Source organism: Poecilia formosa, unplaced genomic scaffold, assembly GCF_000485575.1.
Source record: "Poecilia formosa unplaced genomic scaffold, Poecilia_formosa-5.1.2 Scaffold269, whole genome shotgun sequence".
NCBI classification, from domain to species: domain Eukaryota; kingdom Metazoa; phylum Chordata; class Actinopteri; order Cyprinodontiformes; family Poeciliidae; genus Poecilia; species Poecilia formosa.
The window spans coordinates 195,060-209,746 of NW_006800208.1; the positions used below are offsets into that span (position 1 = coordinate 195,060).

At 40.8% G+C, this 14,687-nt stretch overlaps 1 protein-coding gene across 1 annotated transcript in view; it reads left to right on the forward strand.

Moving 5' to 3' along the window:
• Window positions 1-14,227, forward strand: part of cwc27 (CWC27 spliceosome associated cyclophilin) — a 30,990-nt gene extending 16,763 nt beyond the window's left edge. Inside the window, exons 12-14 of the mRNA XM_007570792.2 lie at window positions 9,150-9,256; window positions 9,346-9,455; window positions 13,807-14,227. Coding sequence (XP_007570854.1) covers window positions 9,150-9,256; window positions 9,346-9,455; window positions 13,807-13,969 — 380 coding nt within the window. The 3' untranslated portion in view covers window positions 13,970-14,227. The remainder of the gene's footprint in view (window positions 1-9,149; window positions 9,257-9,345; window positions 9,456-13,806) is intronic.
• The last annotated feature ends 460 nt before the right edge of the window (window positions 14,228-14,687 follow it).

The following is a 14,687-nucleotide window of genomic DNA, read 5'->3' on the forward strand; positions in this document are numbered from 1 at the left end:
TGTGTGTGTGTGTGTGTGTGTGTGTGTGTGTGTGTGTGTGTGCTGTTGTGCAACAGCAGAAAGCTTGCAGGGGGTTCTTCTGGGACCAGCCTCACTGTAGGATTACCATCAGCCAAAATTTATAGGAGACAATGATGAGGGGTTTAGTTGCTCAAACAGTGTTTTTCTCTCCACAAACACTCATGTTTTTGTTTTGTTTTTTAGTACAGAAACTGAGACCAATCTTAACTTGTGTGAGTTTATGAAATATATTTGGTGAAAAAAAGCAGAGTTGGTCTCATTGTAATTTGATGACTTTCTTGGATGCACTGATCCAATATTAATATCTGTATCGTTCCTGATATTGAATTAAATTATAGTTAGAGTATAGTGATAATGTGCCAAATCCATAAGGGCAGATCTACTCAGTCTAATTCTATGCTTTATTATTTATTTTCTATAATATTTAGAATTCCTAGTTGCACTTTCTGAACCGTTTGTTTCTTTGCTGCAGTTTATTTTTGCATGTTTGACCAAGGTCAAGGTCAATTTCTTTATAATTTATTTCACACTTACTGTTCTACTCCTATTTGTACAGACTCAACAAATTAAAGTTGTGTTGTTTTTACATGTTTGACCAAGCTTGTGACGCTATCGGTGTATTTAAGTGTGCTGTGCTGGTAATTAATTTACGTCTGTGTTTAAAAAAATTCAATTCAGCTCCATCTTCCTGTATCGGATCGGTATCGGTAAACCTCAAATATCGGCACCGGAAGTGAAAAAAGTGGATCGGTAATAGTTACGGTGGCCAGCCTTTACTTACATCCAGGGAGATACTTTTTCACCTACCTTAAGCTCATTCTTTACCATAGGACGTATCCAACCTACGCTTTGAGCCTCCATACCAGCTGAGCCTGAGGCGGGAGTTGACTTTAAGAGGCTGTCATTACATCTCTGCGCTAGAAGAAACGGTTAATTCCATTAGATGGAATCCGTAGATGTCACGGGCCAATGACCACTGCAGGGGAGACGGACGTCTGCCCAAGCGCCGTAAATCTCTGTGCTCTGCTCAGCCACAGACGAGCACTGTGGCGAGGATTTGTTTCATCTCGTCCCACTGGGGGAAACGGCGAGGCTGAATCGCGGGGCTCATATTGACACCACCATCACTCAAGCCCTAAATCTCTCTCCTAGTTCAGCCGTCGTCTCGGTGAAGACCTCGCCTGTGGTTAGCGCGAGCGCTGATGCACGTTTCACATTCAAATTTTCATAATTGTTATTTCCAAAGAGCAGAATTAGTGTGTTGTGTGTGGCCTCCAGTCCAAACCCAGAAATCCATATAATAATATAAAAATGTTAGCACTAGAATGCATTACAAAGAGTTTGTCAACGGAGCCTGAATACAAATGCATACCGTGTTTCCCCGAAAGTAAGACAGTGTCTTACTTTCTTTTTATCCCCAAAAGCCCCACTATGTCTTACTTTCGGGGTATGTCTTATATTGGAAAAAAATTGTAGAATTTTTTTGTTTTAACCATAAAATTAAATTAATTTAAGCAGGAGGCGGCAGTGACAAGTGCAGGGGACGGCGCGGTGACGTATGGAGAGGGGGACGGCGCAGGCGTGGGCAGGAGGCGGCGCGCAGCTAGATGAGAGGTGTTTCCCCGAAAAGTAAGACATATGTCTTACTTTCGGGGTATGGCTTATATTAGCCGACCCCCCTGAAACCCCCGATACGTCTTACAATCGGGGGTGTCTTACTATCGGAGAAACACGGTACCACATTTTTCAGCTGATTTTTTTCCCTTTTTGTTTGTTCAGTTAGTTTTAAATAGTTTTTATTTGTTATTATTAGTTAAATATTGTTTAGAATGAGTTTATTTTTTATTAGCTATTGTAGTAGTTTTAGTTTTTTTATACTTTGGTTAATTTTTATATAGTGTACATACAGTATTGTGATTATATTTACGTCCATTGGGCAACAGAGGATACTATTTTCAAAAAATTATTGTTGATCAACCAACTGACTCTGTTGTCCATTTTATGGACTAACGCGTAATTCCCTCCACGAAAGATATGGAGTGCCGTAATTTACCGATAGCTACCGGGAACTGCTTGTGAGTGTGTGTGTTTGAAAGGCTAATAAATAGATTCATAAACACGGAAGCAAAAGATGTTATATTTACAATTTCAGTATATTCTAGTTAGTTTTTTAAATGCACATTATAGTTCCTGTTGGCTGTAATTTTCCCCCATTAATTACCGTTTTCATTTACTTCAGTTAATGAAAATGTTTTCCCAATTTCAGTTTTTGTTATTTTGTTAGTTTTAATTAACTATAATGACTTTGGTCCACACAGTCTCCAACACTTGGTCCAAAGTCAACATTTAGTCTTTGCAAAAACAAAAAAATAGCAAATCATATTCTTCCACCAGGGGGCGCTTGTTGTAGTCCACTGTTGTGTACAGATTCCCTCACCTTCATCTGTTAACATCAGATTGTCTTCTTTTTCAAATCCTGCTTTCATATGCAGGGTGTTATTCTTCCTGTGAATTCCTTAGTGATTGGTACAGTTTATAAATAGTTTTCTTATATGATGTATCTTTACATCCTGTCTTTGCAGGAACTTTATGAGCATATTGTAAAGCTTCTAATTGGACGCTCTTTAACAGATGATAAAGAATATCGCTGCCTCACAGCTTGACCTCGTCCCTCTGTGAATTCCCTTCAAAATTGTTCAATTGTTTAAGAGATAAGGAACGTTTTCATCTCTCAGAAGCAGCATTTTGTCATTCACAACAGCCTTCAGTTGCTACAACATTAGCAGCTTGATTTGTTGCCCCTCGGAGCCCAGGTGACAGGAGAGGGGCAGGAATGCAGCTAGAAAGGCCATCAAACTTAAAGATAGTAGCTGCTGACAACAGCTGGAGACGGTGATGTGTGTTTCTCGTGTGGAACCCGAGGGCGTCATCAGTCAGCATCCAGCGTGTCCTGGGCTGCAGCGAGAAGGCCGAGTAGCAGAGGTGACCGAGGGTGGGATGGAAAGAGATCACTTGTTGGCCTCGTAAATCAATTTGAAGAAAGTTTCCCCTAAAGCAGCACTGAGGAGAGCACTGAGGTAGACAAACCAAAGTTCAAGGCTTTTTTTTTTTTCCTTCATCACATTTGATGTTTCTGCACAAAATCGATCTTTATCATTTGTTTTTCTCTCCAGATAGTGCCTTCTTGATATTAGACGGTCATTTTTTTATACAGGTAACTTCATGCAGTAAAAACTTCCACACTGAAGAGTGTTGCAGTTGGGCTGATCCATTAGAATTAGGGTGCGATACATTCAGTTGTTGAAAAATGTCCGCCACCAAGCATAAGACTGTCACATTCGGGCTGCCAGACCATTTCACAGTTCATCTCTAACAAAGATAACAAAACACGGTGCTGTGGTGGTGCAGGGGTTGAGCACAGCCCACATAAGGAGGCCTTAGTCCTCGACTCGGCCGTCGCAGGCTCGATTCCCGGCCTGGTGACCCTTGCCGCATGTCTCCCCCCTCTCTCATTACCCACCTTCCTGTCAATTTACTATCAAATAAAGGCCACTAGAGCCAATAAAAGCTTTAAAAAAAAAGATAACAAAACACATTACTGTTGAGTTGGACAGCCTGAATTCACGGATGTTAGCGACCACAACCACCTGCAGATATCTGCAATATGCAAATACTTGAGACTCCTTCTAAAAATGCTTACAATTTCTTATTTTAATATTTTAAGCACCAAATATGCTACAATATACATTAGTATTCATAGTGGAAACTGTCTTAGCACTATCGCAGAAGCTAATGTTAACAGTCTTCCTTGTCTCCACATCCAATCAACACCAAGAAAAATGAATGCCGCTCCTGGATTGGCTGCTTTACAAATGTACCAGCCAATAGCATGTCAAGGAGCTTTGTGCCTAGTTATTTCAGTTTCCCAAGATGCCTTTTCTTTCTAATATTTTAGATATGCTGTGTCTGCAAATAGGCAGATTTTCTTCAAATGATTTGATAATTATGTTCCACAAAAAAATCCTTGAATAGATGCGGTAGCAAAAAAAATCACAGCATGTAGTAAGTGTATGTTCCCAGGTCATGTCATTCATTTTATTAGCTTATCTAAATGAAGTCAGATCCCATCGTGAGCTATTTGTGGTCACTCTGCAACACAAAACTGGAAATCTGCACCTCAGCAGATATAACTATAGACTAAAAGAAAAACTACATTGCGTTGTAAGTTGATCAACATTTTTCTCCTCTTCTTTCCTTTTGAATGGACAGTTGACAAATGAGCACATTGTTTCCATTTATAGAGGCAGAGGGAGAACTGCATGCCAACCAGTGGAACACTGTGGTCCAGCTGATCCAAGAATAAAATGAAAATGGTCGCCAGAAAGTCCAAAATCGGTTTGCAAGAGCCCTAAAATGACACAGTGTCACTTTCTAATCTTAACAACTACTGACATGGAGAAATTATACTTTTAAAAATGAAATAAGTAATCAAATAGTCTTTAGAAAGCTCTCAAATATTAATAGTTTAAATGGCTGCAGACGTTTCCAGCATCCTCTCCAAAGGAGAGATTGGTTGTTTTTTATGAGGGGGCAGGAGGAGATTCTGTGTTCTGTAATAGAGGGTCTTTTTTGGTTTATGATGGCCTTAGATGATGTGTCGAGGGTGGAGAGAAAGGGTTTGCATGGCTGACAGGTGAGAAGTCTTCCCTGGCTGGCTGACTGAGAACACCTGGTATGTGGTGTGTTTGGTGGGCAGCAGAGGTGGGCTGGGCTTGAAGTTGACCTCCAGGAAATGACAACATTGTTGCTTTCCCCTAGTAATGTTTGCCCCTTGCTAAGAGAAAGGATTATGCTGCTGCTGTAAAGAAACATAACTGCTGAGTCTTTGTGTTTTGACAGTCATTATCTGAATTCAACTAGAGGTTTTAGCGGCGCTGGCAGCTGACACTTTTACATTCAGACCTCAGTGTTGCTTTGCCACAAAAACCTGTGTGTCCTGATGCTGTGGTGAATAACTGACTTAAAATGTGACGCAAGAATTTTCCATTATACCAGTTCCAGTGAACTAGCAATAATACGAACTTCGTACCACATCCCCAGGCTCAAGTTCTGCTTCGGAAACCAGAGATTTCTCAGCACCAACTTTGAACCAAGCTAAACGAAAGACTTGCCTTCATTTGAAGCCGTCGTCCTTAGATTCACGAAGGTGTAACGCCAACTCTAATGCACGTTGTTTATAGCTGCAAACAGCTCTTTTAACATGAGGACCCATGACTGAAATGTAATTCACTCTGACACAATTTTCTGTATTTGGGAAATGTATAACCCTCAGCAGTCTTGGCTCTTTGACTTGTTGACAAACAGACACATGTTTTTGTGAAGTCTGCTTTTTTCCAACTAAGACAAATTGCCAAGGTGAAGTCATACCTCCCAACCAAAGACCTTGAAAAAGTGATTCATGCTGTCATTACTTCTCCGTGTGATTATTGTAATTCCTTGCATGTTGGACTAAATAAATCATCTGACATCGCCCAAAAGCCATCCAAAACGGAGCAGCTTGTCTTTCTTTTAACAAGTACTAAAATATGAGAACATGTATCTCCAGTTCTGGCTTCTCTTCATTGACTTCCTGTTTGGCGTAGGATGGATTTTAAGATGTTTTTTTTGGCTTGGCCCCAATAATATCTTTGTCCACAGGCCAGTAAGAGTGCTTTGGTCAGCCAACCAGTTTCTCTTAGATGTTCCGAGATCCAGGTTAAAATTCAGAGGTGATCAGGCTTTTGCAGTTCATACACATTGGAACGGTTTACTTTTTTATACAGACCACAGAGACTGTCAAGTTTGTTATGTCTTTGCTTCAAGACCCATTTTTGTTCTTTGGCATTTGATTCAAACAGAGTTTGAGTATCTTTTATAATGGCAGGTATGGAGTATATTTGTACTTTGTTTTAACTTTCCCTTTATCTATATTTTCTTGTTTTCATTATGATTATCTTGCTTTATTTCATTGAGTTTTACAGCCCTTTGGTCAACCTTCGTTGCTTTTGACATATGCTTTTCATGTGCCATCTCTCCCCAGTCAAATCCTCTGAATAAATCACTTCAAAAATACCAACACACAAAACAGAAACACATGACATTGAAACTCATACCTTTACAAAACCCAGCAGTCTGGTGTTTACTTTGTTACATCGTTTATTTGGCTTCACCCAAACACGTCAGAGCATCCAGCCACTGTCTGCACATCGTGTCCAGTCAGGTAAAACTCTCCTTGTGCTCGCCATCGGTGTGACATCACATTTTGTTGTGGAAAGAGAGAGCTCCTCCAGCCAGCAGACAGTGCTCACCGTCTGCCACTCTGACTTCACAGGCTGTGTCGGAGCGCAGATTTACGGTAGGCTGCTGACTACATGAGCTACCAGGGCCAGCATGCGGATTGTTGGTCCTGAATACTGTTTCCACTCATAAGTTGGGCTTAATTTTCCTTTTAACGTCACCGTGTTATCTGTGGGGTTGCACGTAGCAACATGCGTCTTAGTGTGAAAAAAAAACTGTCTACTCTTACTTCAAACTTTGGAACCTGCACCAAGGACTCAGCAGAAAGCCGCCTCTGTTCTAGGCCTGAGAATCGCTTTCGTTAGCAGCTAGGGGCGGGCTCGCTGGAAACAGCAGCCAATCGAAACATTTTGCTTCAGATCGTTAGAATTTAAAGCACGAAAAAGTAAAACCGCCCCTGAAAATAAATCTAAACGTCTGATTAGCATCAGAACGTATAACTCTCACCTCCCTGCAGTTTATTTTCAAATCAAACCCTCCCAGAGTTTAAGTAGGTCAACGTGCCGCTTATAGCCGAGGATGTTCCGCCAAATCCATAAACTTTATTTCTGACTGTGTTCTCGAGTCCTGTTGGTCTTTCAAAATCACCAGGTGGCGATCATAAATCTTGCTCCGAAAGCTGTGTTTAGCTCCCGTTTCCCAGCTGTTGGTGCCGATGAGAGATTAGCCGATCAGGATTGTGGAGCGTTCACAAGCAGCGCTGGGGGTTTCGAAACAGCTTCACTGAATTATGGCGGGAGGTATGAGAGCATCTACTTGCAGGGATGCAAGGGTAATTTGTGTGGTTAAATTGTTTCCATGCACATCTTTCACAAAAATACAGAATAAAATGAGCAAAATAAAGGACTTTTAGTGATGTAATGGCTTTGACTTGGCTGTCAGGTGTTGGGTAAGTCTTTTGAATCTTCACGATGTCTCTTGGAAAATGAAGGACGAATCCTCATGGTTTCCTTTGTGGTCAGTAGTTTTCTGGCCTTACAAGTTTTTGTCTAGACTCTACCTAATGTGAGACCAGCAGAGACGTCGTTCAGATGTTGTTCTTGGTTCTATTTTGACCTCCTTTTTGAATCGCTGATGCGGTCTTGTCAAGTTTAAGTCAAGTTTATTTGTATAGCACATTTCAGCAGCAAGGCAGTTCAAAGTGCTATTACATCACAGGGTTTCCTGTGAAAACTTGCTAAGCTCGGTGGTTGGGGCGCTCGGGCAGTCATTCATTTTTGAGTTAAAAAATATTTAAAGTTGACAGGAAGTTTGAAAATATCATTAACTATATGTTATTGGAAGATTAATAAAGTTTTAAAAAATGCAAACATTAAAAAATAAACTAAAATAAGTAGGCAATGCTTAGCCTGGTGGGGGCCCAAGTAAAGCCTGGCAGCCCGCCAGACTTATAATACTCTGGGGGGGAAACCCTACATCACAAAAACATCATGAAGGCACTAATTATGAAGTAATAAGCATTACATTTTTTCAGATGCCTTTATCAAAATCATCAAGCAAATACACATCCAACACGTTGAACAATGTTAAACCTGCAGTTCATCAAAAGCAGCTCTAAACAGGTGGATTTTTAACCTGATTTAAAGGAAGTCAGTGTTTCGGCTATTCTGCAGTTTTCTGGATGTTTGTTCCACATTTATCTGGATCTTGGAGTAATTTTGGTTGGCCGGACCATCTTGGGAAGGTTCACCACTGTATCACGTTTTCTCCATTAGTGGACAATGACTCACACAGTGGTTCACTGGAGTCCCAAAGTCTGAGACGTGATTCTTTTTAAAACCTGTCCCAGACTGACAGGCCAGCTTGGAGAAGGGTTTTGTCCCTTTATAAATACAATTCAGTTTAATAAAATAATTTGACTTTGGTTGGTTACTTTTTGAAGACATTTTAAATATGACCACCTTCATGAAATAAAGTCCCAAGTCTTTTTTTTTTTTTTGCCAAAAGTGTTTTCTTCTTTTTGCTTAGTTTTTTGTTTTTGTTTTTGCTTTGCTTTGTTTTGTTTTTTTGTTTGTTTGTTTGTTTGTTTTTTTTTTGTTTTTTTGTTTTTTTGCCTAAAACATCTTTTGGAAAGAAAGAGTTGGTAATTTTGTCTCATGCTGCATCCCAGTTCATATTGGACCAGATATTTACGTAGATTATAAAGAGACATGCAATCTTTCATTTGCTGTTAGGATTATTAGCATAATTTTTATCTGAATAAATATTTATTCTATGCTTGTTCAAGAATTGCTTTATGTTAATTCTGATTTGTTCATTTTGTTGATTCTGATCTGTTTTTTTGGTTGGGTCATTTCACATTCAGACATTTATTCCTCCTGGTTTTAGACACTGTTGTTGTGGGAGGATTTCTGCTCTTACTTTTTGTTTTTACTTTCTAATATTTGTTGTTATCGCATTTGTTATTATGTTATTATGTGACTGGTTTAAAAAAAAAAAAAAAGCTTTCATTTTTTCCCCCCAAGAAGCGTATTTGTGTTTGTGGAGCTATGACTGCTGTGCCTAACGCTACCTAAAAAATGAGTAATAAATATTTATTATCATCACTTTTACTCTTATCACAATAGTACAATAAAATATCGTGATAAAACTTTAAGTCCACATCACTTAGTCCTAATCTTTAGTTTTCAAAGTATTCTTTAAGTAAATTTCTTTTTTCAGGCTATCATAATTACCAAAACTAAGTTGCGTTTTTGTGTTTCTTGGTTTTGTTTCAATTGTTATTAAACAGAGGAAACACCTACATATGCAGTTAACTTGTGTTACATTTGTGTGTCATCGTTCTGACACAGAGAAAAAGCCGACCAGCGAGGCCGTGGCGGAGTACCTGGAGGAAAGGAAGAAGTACGAAGAGCTCAGGCAACAGAAACGGAAAAAAGGCTCAAACAGAGAGGAGCAGGTAGCGCCTCGTTCGCCGAGTTTCTCTCCTCAGAGCTGCTCCGTTTGGGATTCTGTGAAAGCTAAGATGGATGTGTAATGAATTCGCAGACGTTGGCCCTACTCAACAGCTTCAAGTCCAAGCTGTCATCAGCCATCACTGAGGGACCAGAGGAGGAGGAGGACGTGGAGGAGCTGGCAGAGGACGACGACAAAGGATGGTCAGTAAGATTCACGCTTTGATTTTGTGTTCAGGTATTTTATTTTTATTTATTTATTTTATTGTGGCTGTATGTTTTCCAAGTCTTGTAAATCCAATAAGGACACATTTTGAGCTGTCATTTCGGCTTAGCACTGTTGTCATAGTTACCGTTTCTAACTGGACAGGGAGATTTGTTCAGAATAGCAACCTAATGATTTTCATGAAACAACCATTTCAAACTCGATGCCTACTGGGAAAAATAGTCAGCCATTTCTGATACTGCAGCAATATTTCTTAAAGGTTCTTTCTAATTAAGAACAAAAAATATGATTAATTACAATATGACTAATTTAACTTTCTCAACTAGAGAAGCATGTGATTTAAAATACACCATCACTGGGCTGTTTGTCTCCATGGAGATAACATTTAAAGAAATAGCATTAGCTTATGTCATTCAGGAGCAGAGTTGGGAAGTAAAAATGACTCTTACTGTGCTTTGCTTTTACTTTTACTCAAGTAAGTTTATTATGAACTATTGCTACACTTACTTGAGTGTAACATTTCTTCACTGATTGAAAAATAAAAATGTTTTAACCAAAAATTGTTTTAACCAATAACTTAGCTGCTAAATGTCTTTTAACTTTTCAGACAGTAGCTTCCTCTGGGCCCTCAGCTCTGATAAGGACCAAATTCAGTATTTTAATTTCCAGGTTAAAAGCCGTTTATTCCCATAAATTTCTGTTAATTCTGAAGAGAAGTGTTCAGCTTTGGAAAGGGACAACGAACAGGTGAACCTGAACCTGAGCTAAAGCTCCTTATGTTGTTATAGATGTGTGTGAAAGTTCAAGTTGTACTTATGTGTGTGTGTATGTTGTGTCTCCAGGTGTGTGTGTGTATGTTGTGTCTCTAAGTGTGTGTGTGTATGTTGTGTCTTTAAGTGTGTGTGTGTGTGTGTGTGTGTGTGTTTGTCAGGCTCAGAGTTTTACTCGCAGCCACCAGATCGGCCATCAGGAAATCAGCCCTGACGCTGTGTTTTCCTCTCATATTCTGTTTTTCACCAAAGATCTCAAACGGCACCGACCGAGGGGTTTGAAATGAATACCATGTGTGTGAATTTGAGAAAAGTGTCTGCGCGCAGGGAGAGAGATTTTAGAATAACAAAATCTGTACTTGCTATTAGTCTTGAGACACACTCTGGATGTGTAGTCTGGCTGTGTGTGGGGGTGGGGGGGCCCTAATGAATTTGCGAGAAGCGTCGTCTGGCGCTCGGAGCGTCTCTTGGCCAAAGATACTCCTCACTATGCCAGGTAGGGTGGAAGGACGAGGGGGGGGGGGTTGCATAGCAGTCCTAGAAGAAGAAAAAAAACAGTGGGAAGTCTGTGCCACTCTAGAGGAACTGTGAACAGAATGTGGGTTACAACAGGTCAGAGACTCAAAGTCAAGTCTGGGCCAGAGGAGGTAAACTATTCCATCTGTGTGTGTCTACGGCTCCTGGCTCTCTCCCTCCTCAAACCCTTCCTCCCCTTCAGCTAACGCTCACATCCTCCCAAAGTCTACAAGATGCCCGATTGGCCGACTGTCACCGTCGCTTCGCCGTTATCCGTTTCGAAACCCAGGAACACAAACCAAACACCTTTTGCGTCACAGCAGTAGAGCGCGGTTTCAATAAAGCCGCGTAACGTCGAGTTTCGCCACGCAGAGGCCAAACGGTTGGCAGGCTGTCATCGCCGAGGCTGGTAGACGAATTACTGGAGGCGGCCCGCTCACACAGCAGGGGTCCACAGGGGTCCGCCAGACTCTGGCTGTGACATTCTAGATGAGCTGTCACAACAAATGAATACAGGAAACACACACACACACACAGAGGCTGATACAGAACTATACCCCAAACGGTTCGCCGAGCCAAAGGAGCCGACAATATGGAAGCCAGAAAATACCAAATATGTTGAACAGAGAGGACAGGAGTTCTTCCAGGAAACCTGGAGACGGTCACCAGGAAGTCAGTCCTGATTTCCTTTCATGTTCTGTTCTTCAAAGACATGTTCAGCCTCTGGTGGTGGGGTCGCCATGGCAATCCACAAACATCCCACCATGTTCTTGTGTGAAAAAATGTTAAAAGTTTCAAAAATTCCAAAAATATATGTGTGTGTGTGTGTGTGTGTGTGTGTGTGTGTGTGTGTGTGTGTGTGTGCGTGTGCGTGCGTGCGTGTGTGTGTGCGTGTGTGATGTCAGGCGTTCAGGTAGGACACAGCGCTGCAGCCTCTTTCCACTGAAACACATTCAGTCTGGAATGTGTGTAGATTTTATTCTTCAGGTGGTTTTGATTTAAAAAAAAGTTTGGGTAGGAAATTTCTGAATGGGCAAATCATTCGTTTACCCCCAAAGCGTGCGCCAGCACAGAATATGTTACAAAGTCTAGAAATATGTGGAATTTGATTTTAGCATTTTCCAGGTCAGAAAAAGTATGAAAATAAATATAGAAAGATGAAAAAATATTTGTAATTCCAGGCTGCATTCCCTGTTCCTTTGTTCTTCTTTTCTTCCTTCCTTGTTCTTCCCTTTCTTTCCCTCCTTGTTTGCTACCTTCCTTTATTCCTTCCACATTCCCTTCTTTTTTTCCTTAGATCTTTTCTTACTTGTGGGTTTTCTTCCTTTCTTTTCTTCTTCAGGAGGTTCCTTTCTTACTTGTCTTCTTCTTTCCTTCCTTGTCTCTCTCCGTTTTCTGTCATTCCCTCCTTCCTTCCAGTTTCTGATTTTTTTCCAAGTTCCAGTGAAATCATCCGTCAACAGTCGTTTCGAAATCAGGAGGGGAAACTCTGGATTTTGTAAAAACCAAAAAAATGTGCTGGGATGTTGAACACTGCATACTTGTACATTTGTCAGTAATTAATAATAGAGTTAATTCTGCTGTTTGTGGCTGAGTGGAGGAAAGTCGTGTCAGGAGAACATCTGCTTGGACTGTGAGCTGAAGCCTTTGCTCAGATGTGGCTGTTTGACAACAGACGGTCTTTTCTTTGTTGCTTTCGCCGTCCGACAGCTGAAGAAATGTTTTTGGTTTGTTATCTGCGAAGTGCCTGACACTGACATCTCCTCTGAGGAATTTACTGACGGCGGAGAAGAGAAGACTGACTGGAGGAATCAAAGACACGTCGGCTTCTCGCAATTTGGACCCTTGGCCCGTCTGCCTCTGCGCCACATTACGAGCTCAGTGGGACATGTTTACAGGGAGGTTTCCTTAAAAAGACTGAAATTAAACCAACATTCATGTCCGTCTTGTTGCCGTTTGTTTCTGGAGGGGAAGGGGAACAGGTCGGTCATGTGACAGTAGCCGCGTTTCCATTAATCGTAGAATTGCACAAATTGAAATAGCGAAAATAAATTTGCTAAATGGAAACTTGCTAATTTTGAAAAACTTTTTTTTTTATTTAAAAGTTTTTGCATGAGGGTGAGGTGTTTTTTTGTTTTTGGTTTTTTCCCAAAGCCGTATCAAAATAGATGTATTTCACAAAACCGTAATGGAAATACTTTTTCCGCATCACAAGAAGAAGAAAACAGGAAGTAGTCTTCTTCGTGGTTTGTTGTTTGCTTTTCGGGGCGGGGTTGACGATGAGCAGCTCACAGCGTCACACCGCTCATAAAAGGTTGTTTCATTCTAACATGTTGAATCTACAGCACTTCTGTAAAATGGCTGACTACAATTTCCCCAAAGCGCCGCATACGATGCAGCAAAGGATTGTGGGAAGTTTAACTGAAGCAGAGAAGTAGTGGAGAAGTCAGCAGTTTGTTTTGCTTTTTGTTTTGTTTTGTTTTTTTCTCAAAGCATCGAAAGGAGAGTGAAATATATGAACAGTATCGGTAAGTATTGGTGATTGGACATAACGGCAATATTTGGCTAAAAATCGGCTGCCGATATTGGCACAAATTTTCACATCTGTTCATAACTAGAATAATTCTGCAAAGAAGAGTGGGCCGCATGCTCCACATACTGATACTCTCACACAATAATATTAATTCATTAAAACACAATGTTTTCTGTTTCTTTTGGGGGGTTTTCACTAATGTAATGTACCGCACCACGCGTCTTGTACTTTGATGTAACATAAGTCTGTATGTTAAACAAAAGAACATACAGATTTGTGTATCTGTACATATAGATTTGAGGCCAAAATTCCTCAAAACTGTAACAGTCGATTCAACCAATTTTTAGGCGTAGGGGATTTCAAATTTTCTTTATCCCCATTTAGATTTTTTTTCTGACAGTAATTTAGTTTCCCACTTGGTCAGCAGCCGATTGGCCTGTAGGCAGAAGCGCTTCAGAGACTGACTTAGTGGAGGCTCTAACTCCGCCCACCTCTCTCCGTCTGGTTCAGGATGGCCCACGTCCTGCAGTTCGACGAGCAGAGCAGGAAAGTGAAGGACGCCAACATGCAGGACGAGGACACGTTCGAGATCTACGACCCGCGCAACCCCGTCAACAAGCGCCGGAGAGAGGAGAGCAAGAAGATCATGAAAGAGAAGAAAGCCAAGAGGTGAAGTCCTGAGGTCAGGGGTCACGCGCCGACCCGCCCGGCCACTTTCCCGCCGCTTCGGAAACGCCTTTTTCCCCCCAAACAGTCTGTTAGGTTTGAACATCTGGGCTCAGCTGTGACTGAACAGCTGTTATGGACAAACTGTAGATGATCATTACATGAAGTGCTTTTCACTTCTGACTTGTTTGGTTTACTCTGTGGGGGGAAAAACTCTGTAAAGATTTCCAGAAAGATAAAATAAACCACAGTTATGTGAATTTTGGATCAATGCTTCTTTTTTTGTTAGTTACTTTGGGACAAGCTAAGTCCAAACATGGAGTAAAACATGTCAGATTATTGTGCAATAATTGTCTTGTGTTTGAGTTAGAAGGCAATTCATATTCTTAATCTGCTTCACATTTGATCACTTTATACAAAAGAAGATTCAGGGCCAATGAAAAAGAAATAAAATAAAAGTAATTCGCTCAGAATTGACTTCATCCCTGAATTCAGATTATTTTCTCAGAATTCTGACTTTATACAAATGTTCTGCTTTATTTCATCAAATCGCAGTAAAACGCGTCGAAGGTCACAGTTGCATCATGACGACGTGGAAAAGTTTGCAGACTGAATATTTTGGCAGCAGTTTTAACCTCTAGTTGTTTTTGGATAAGTGATTTGCCACCGCCACGAGTGTGTGNTGTGTGTGTGTGTGTGTGTGTGTGTGTGTGTGTGTGTGTGTG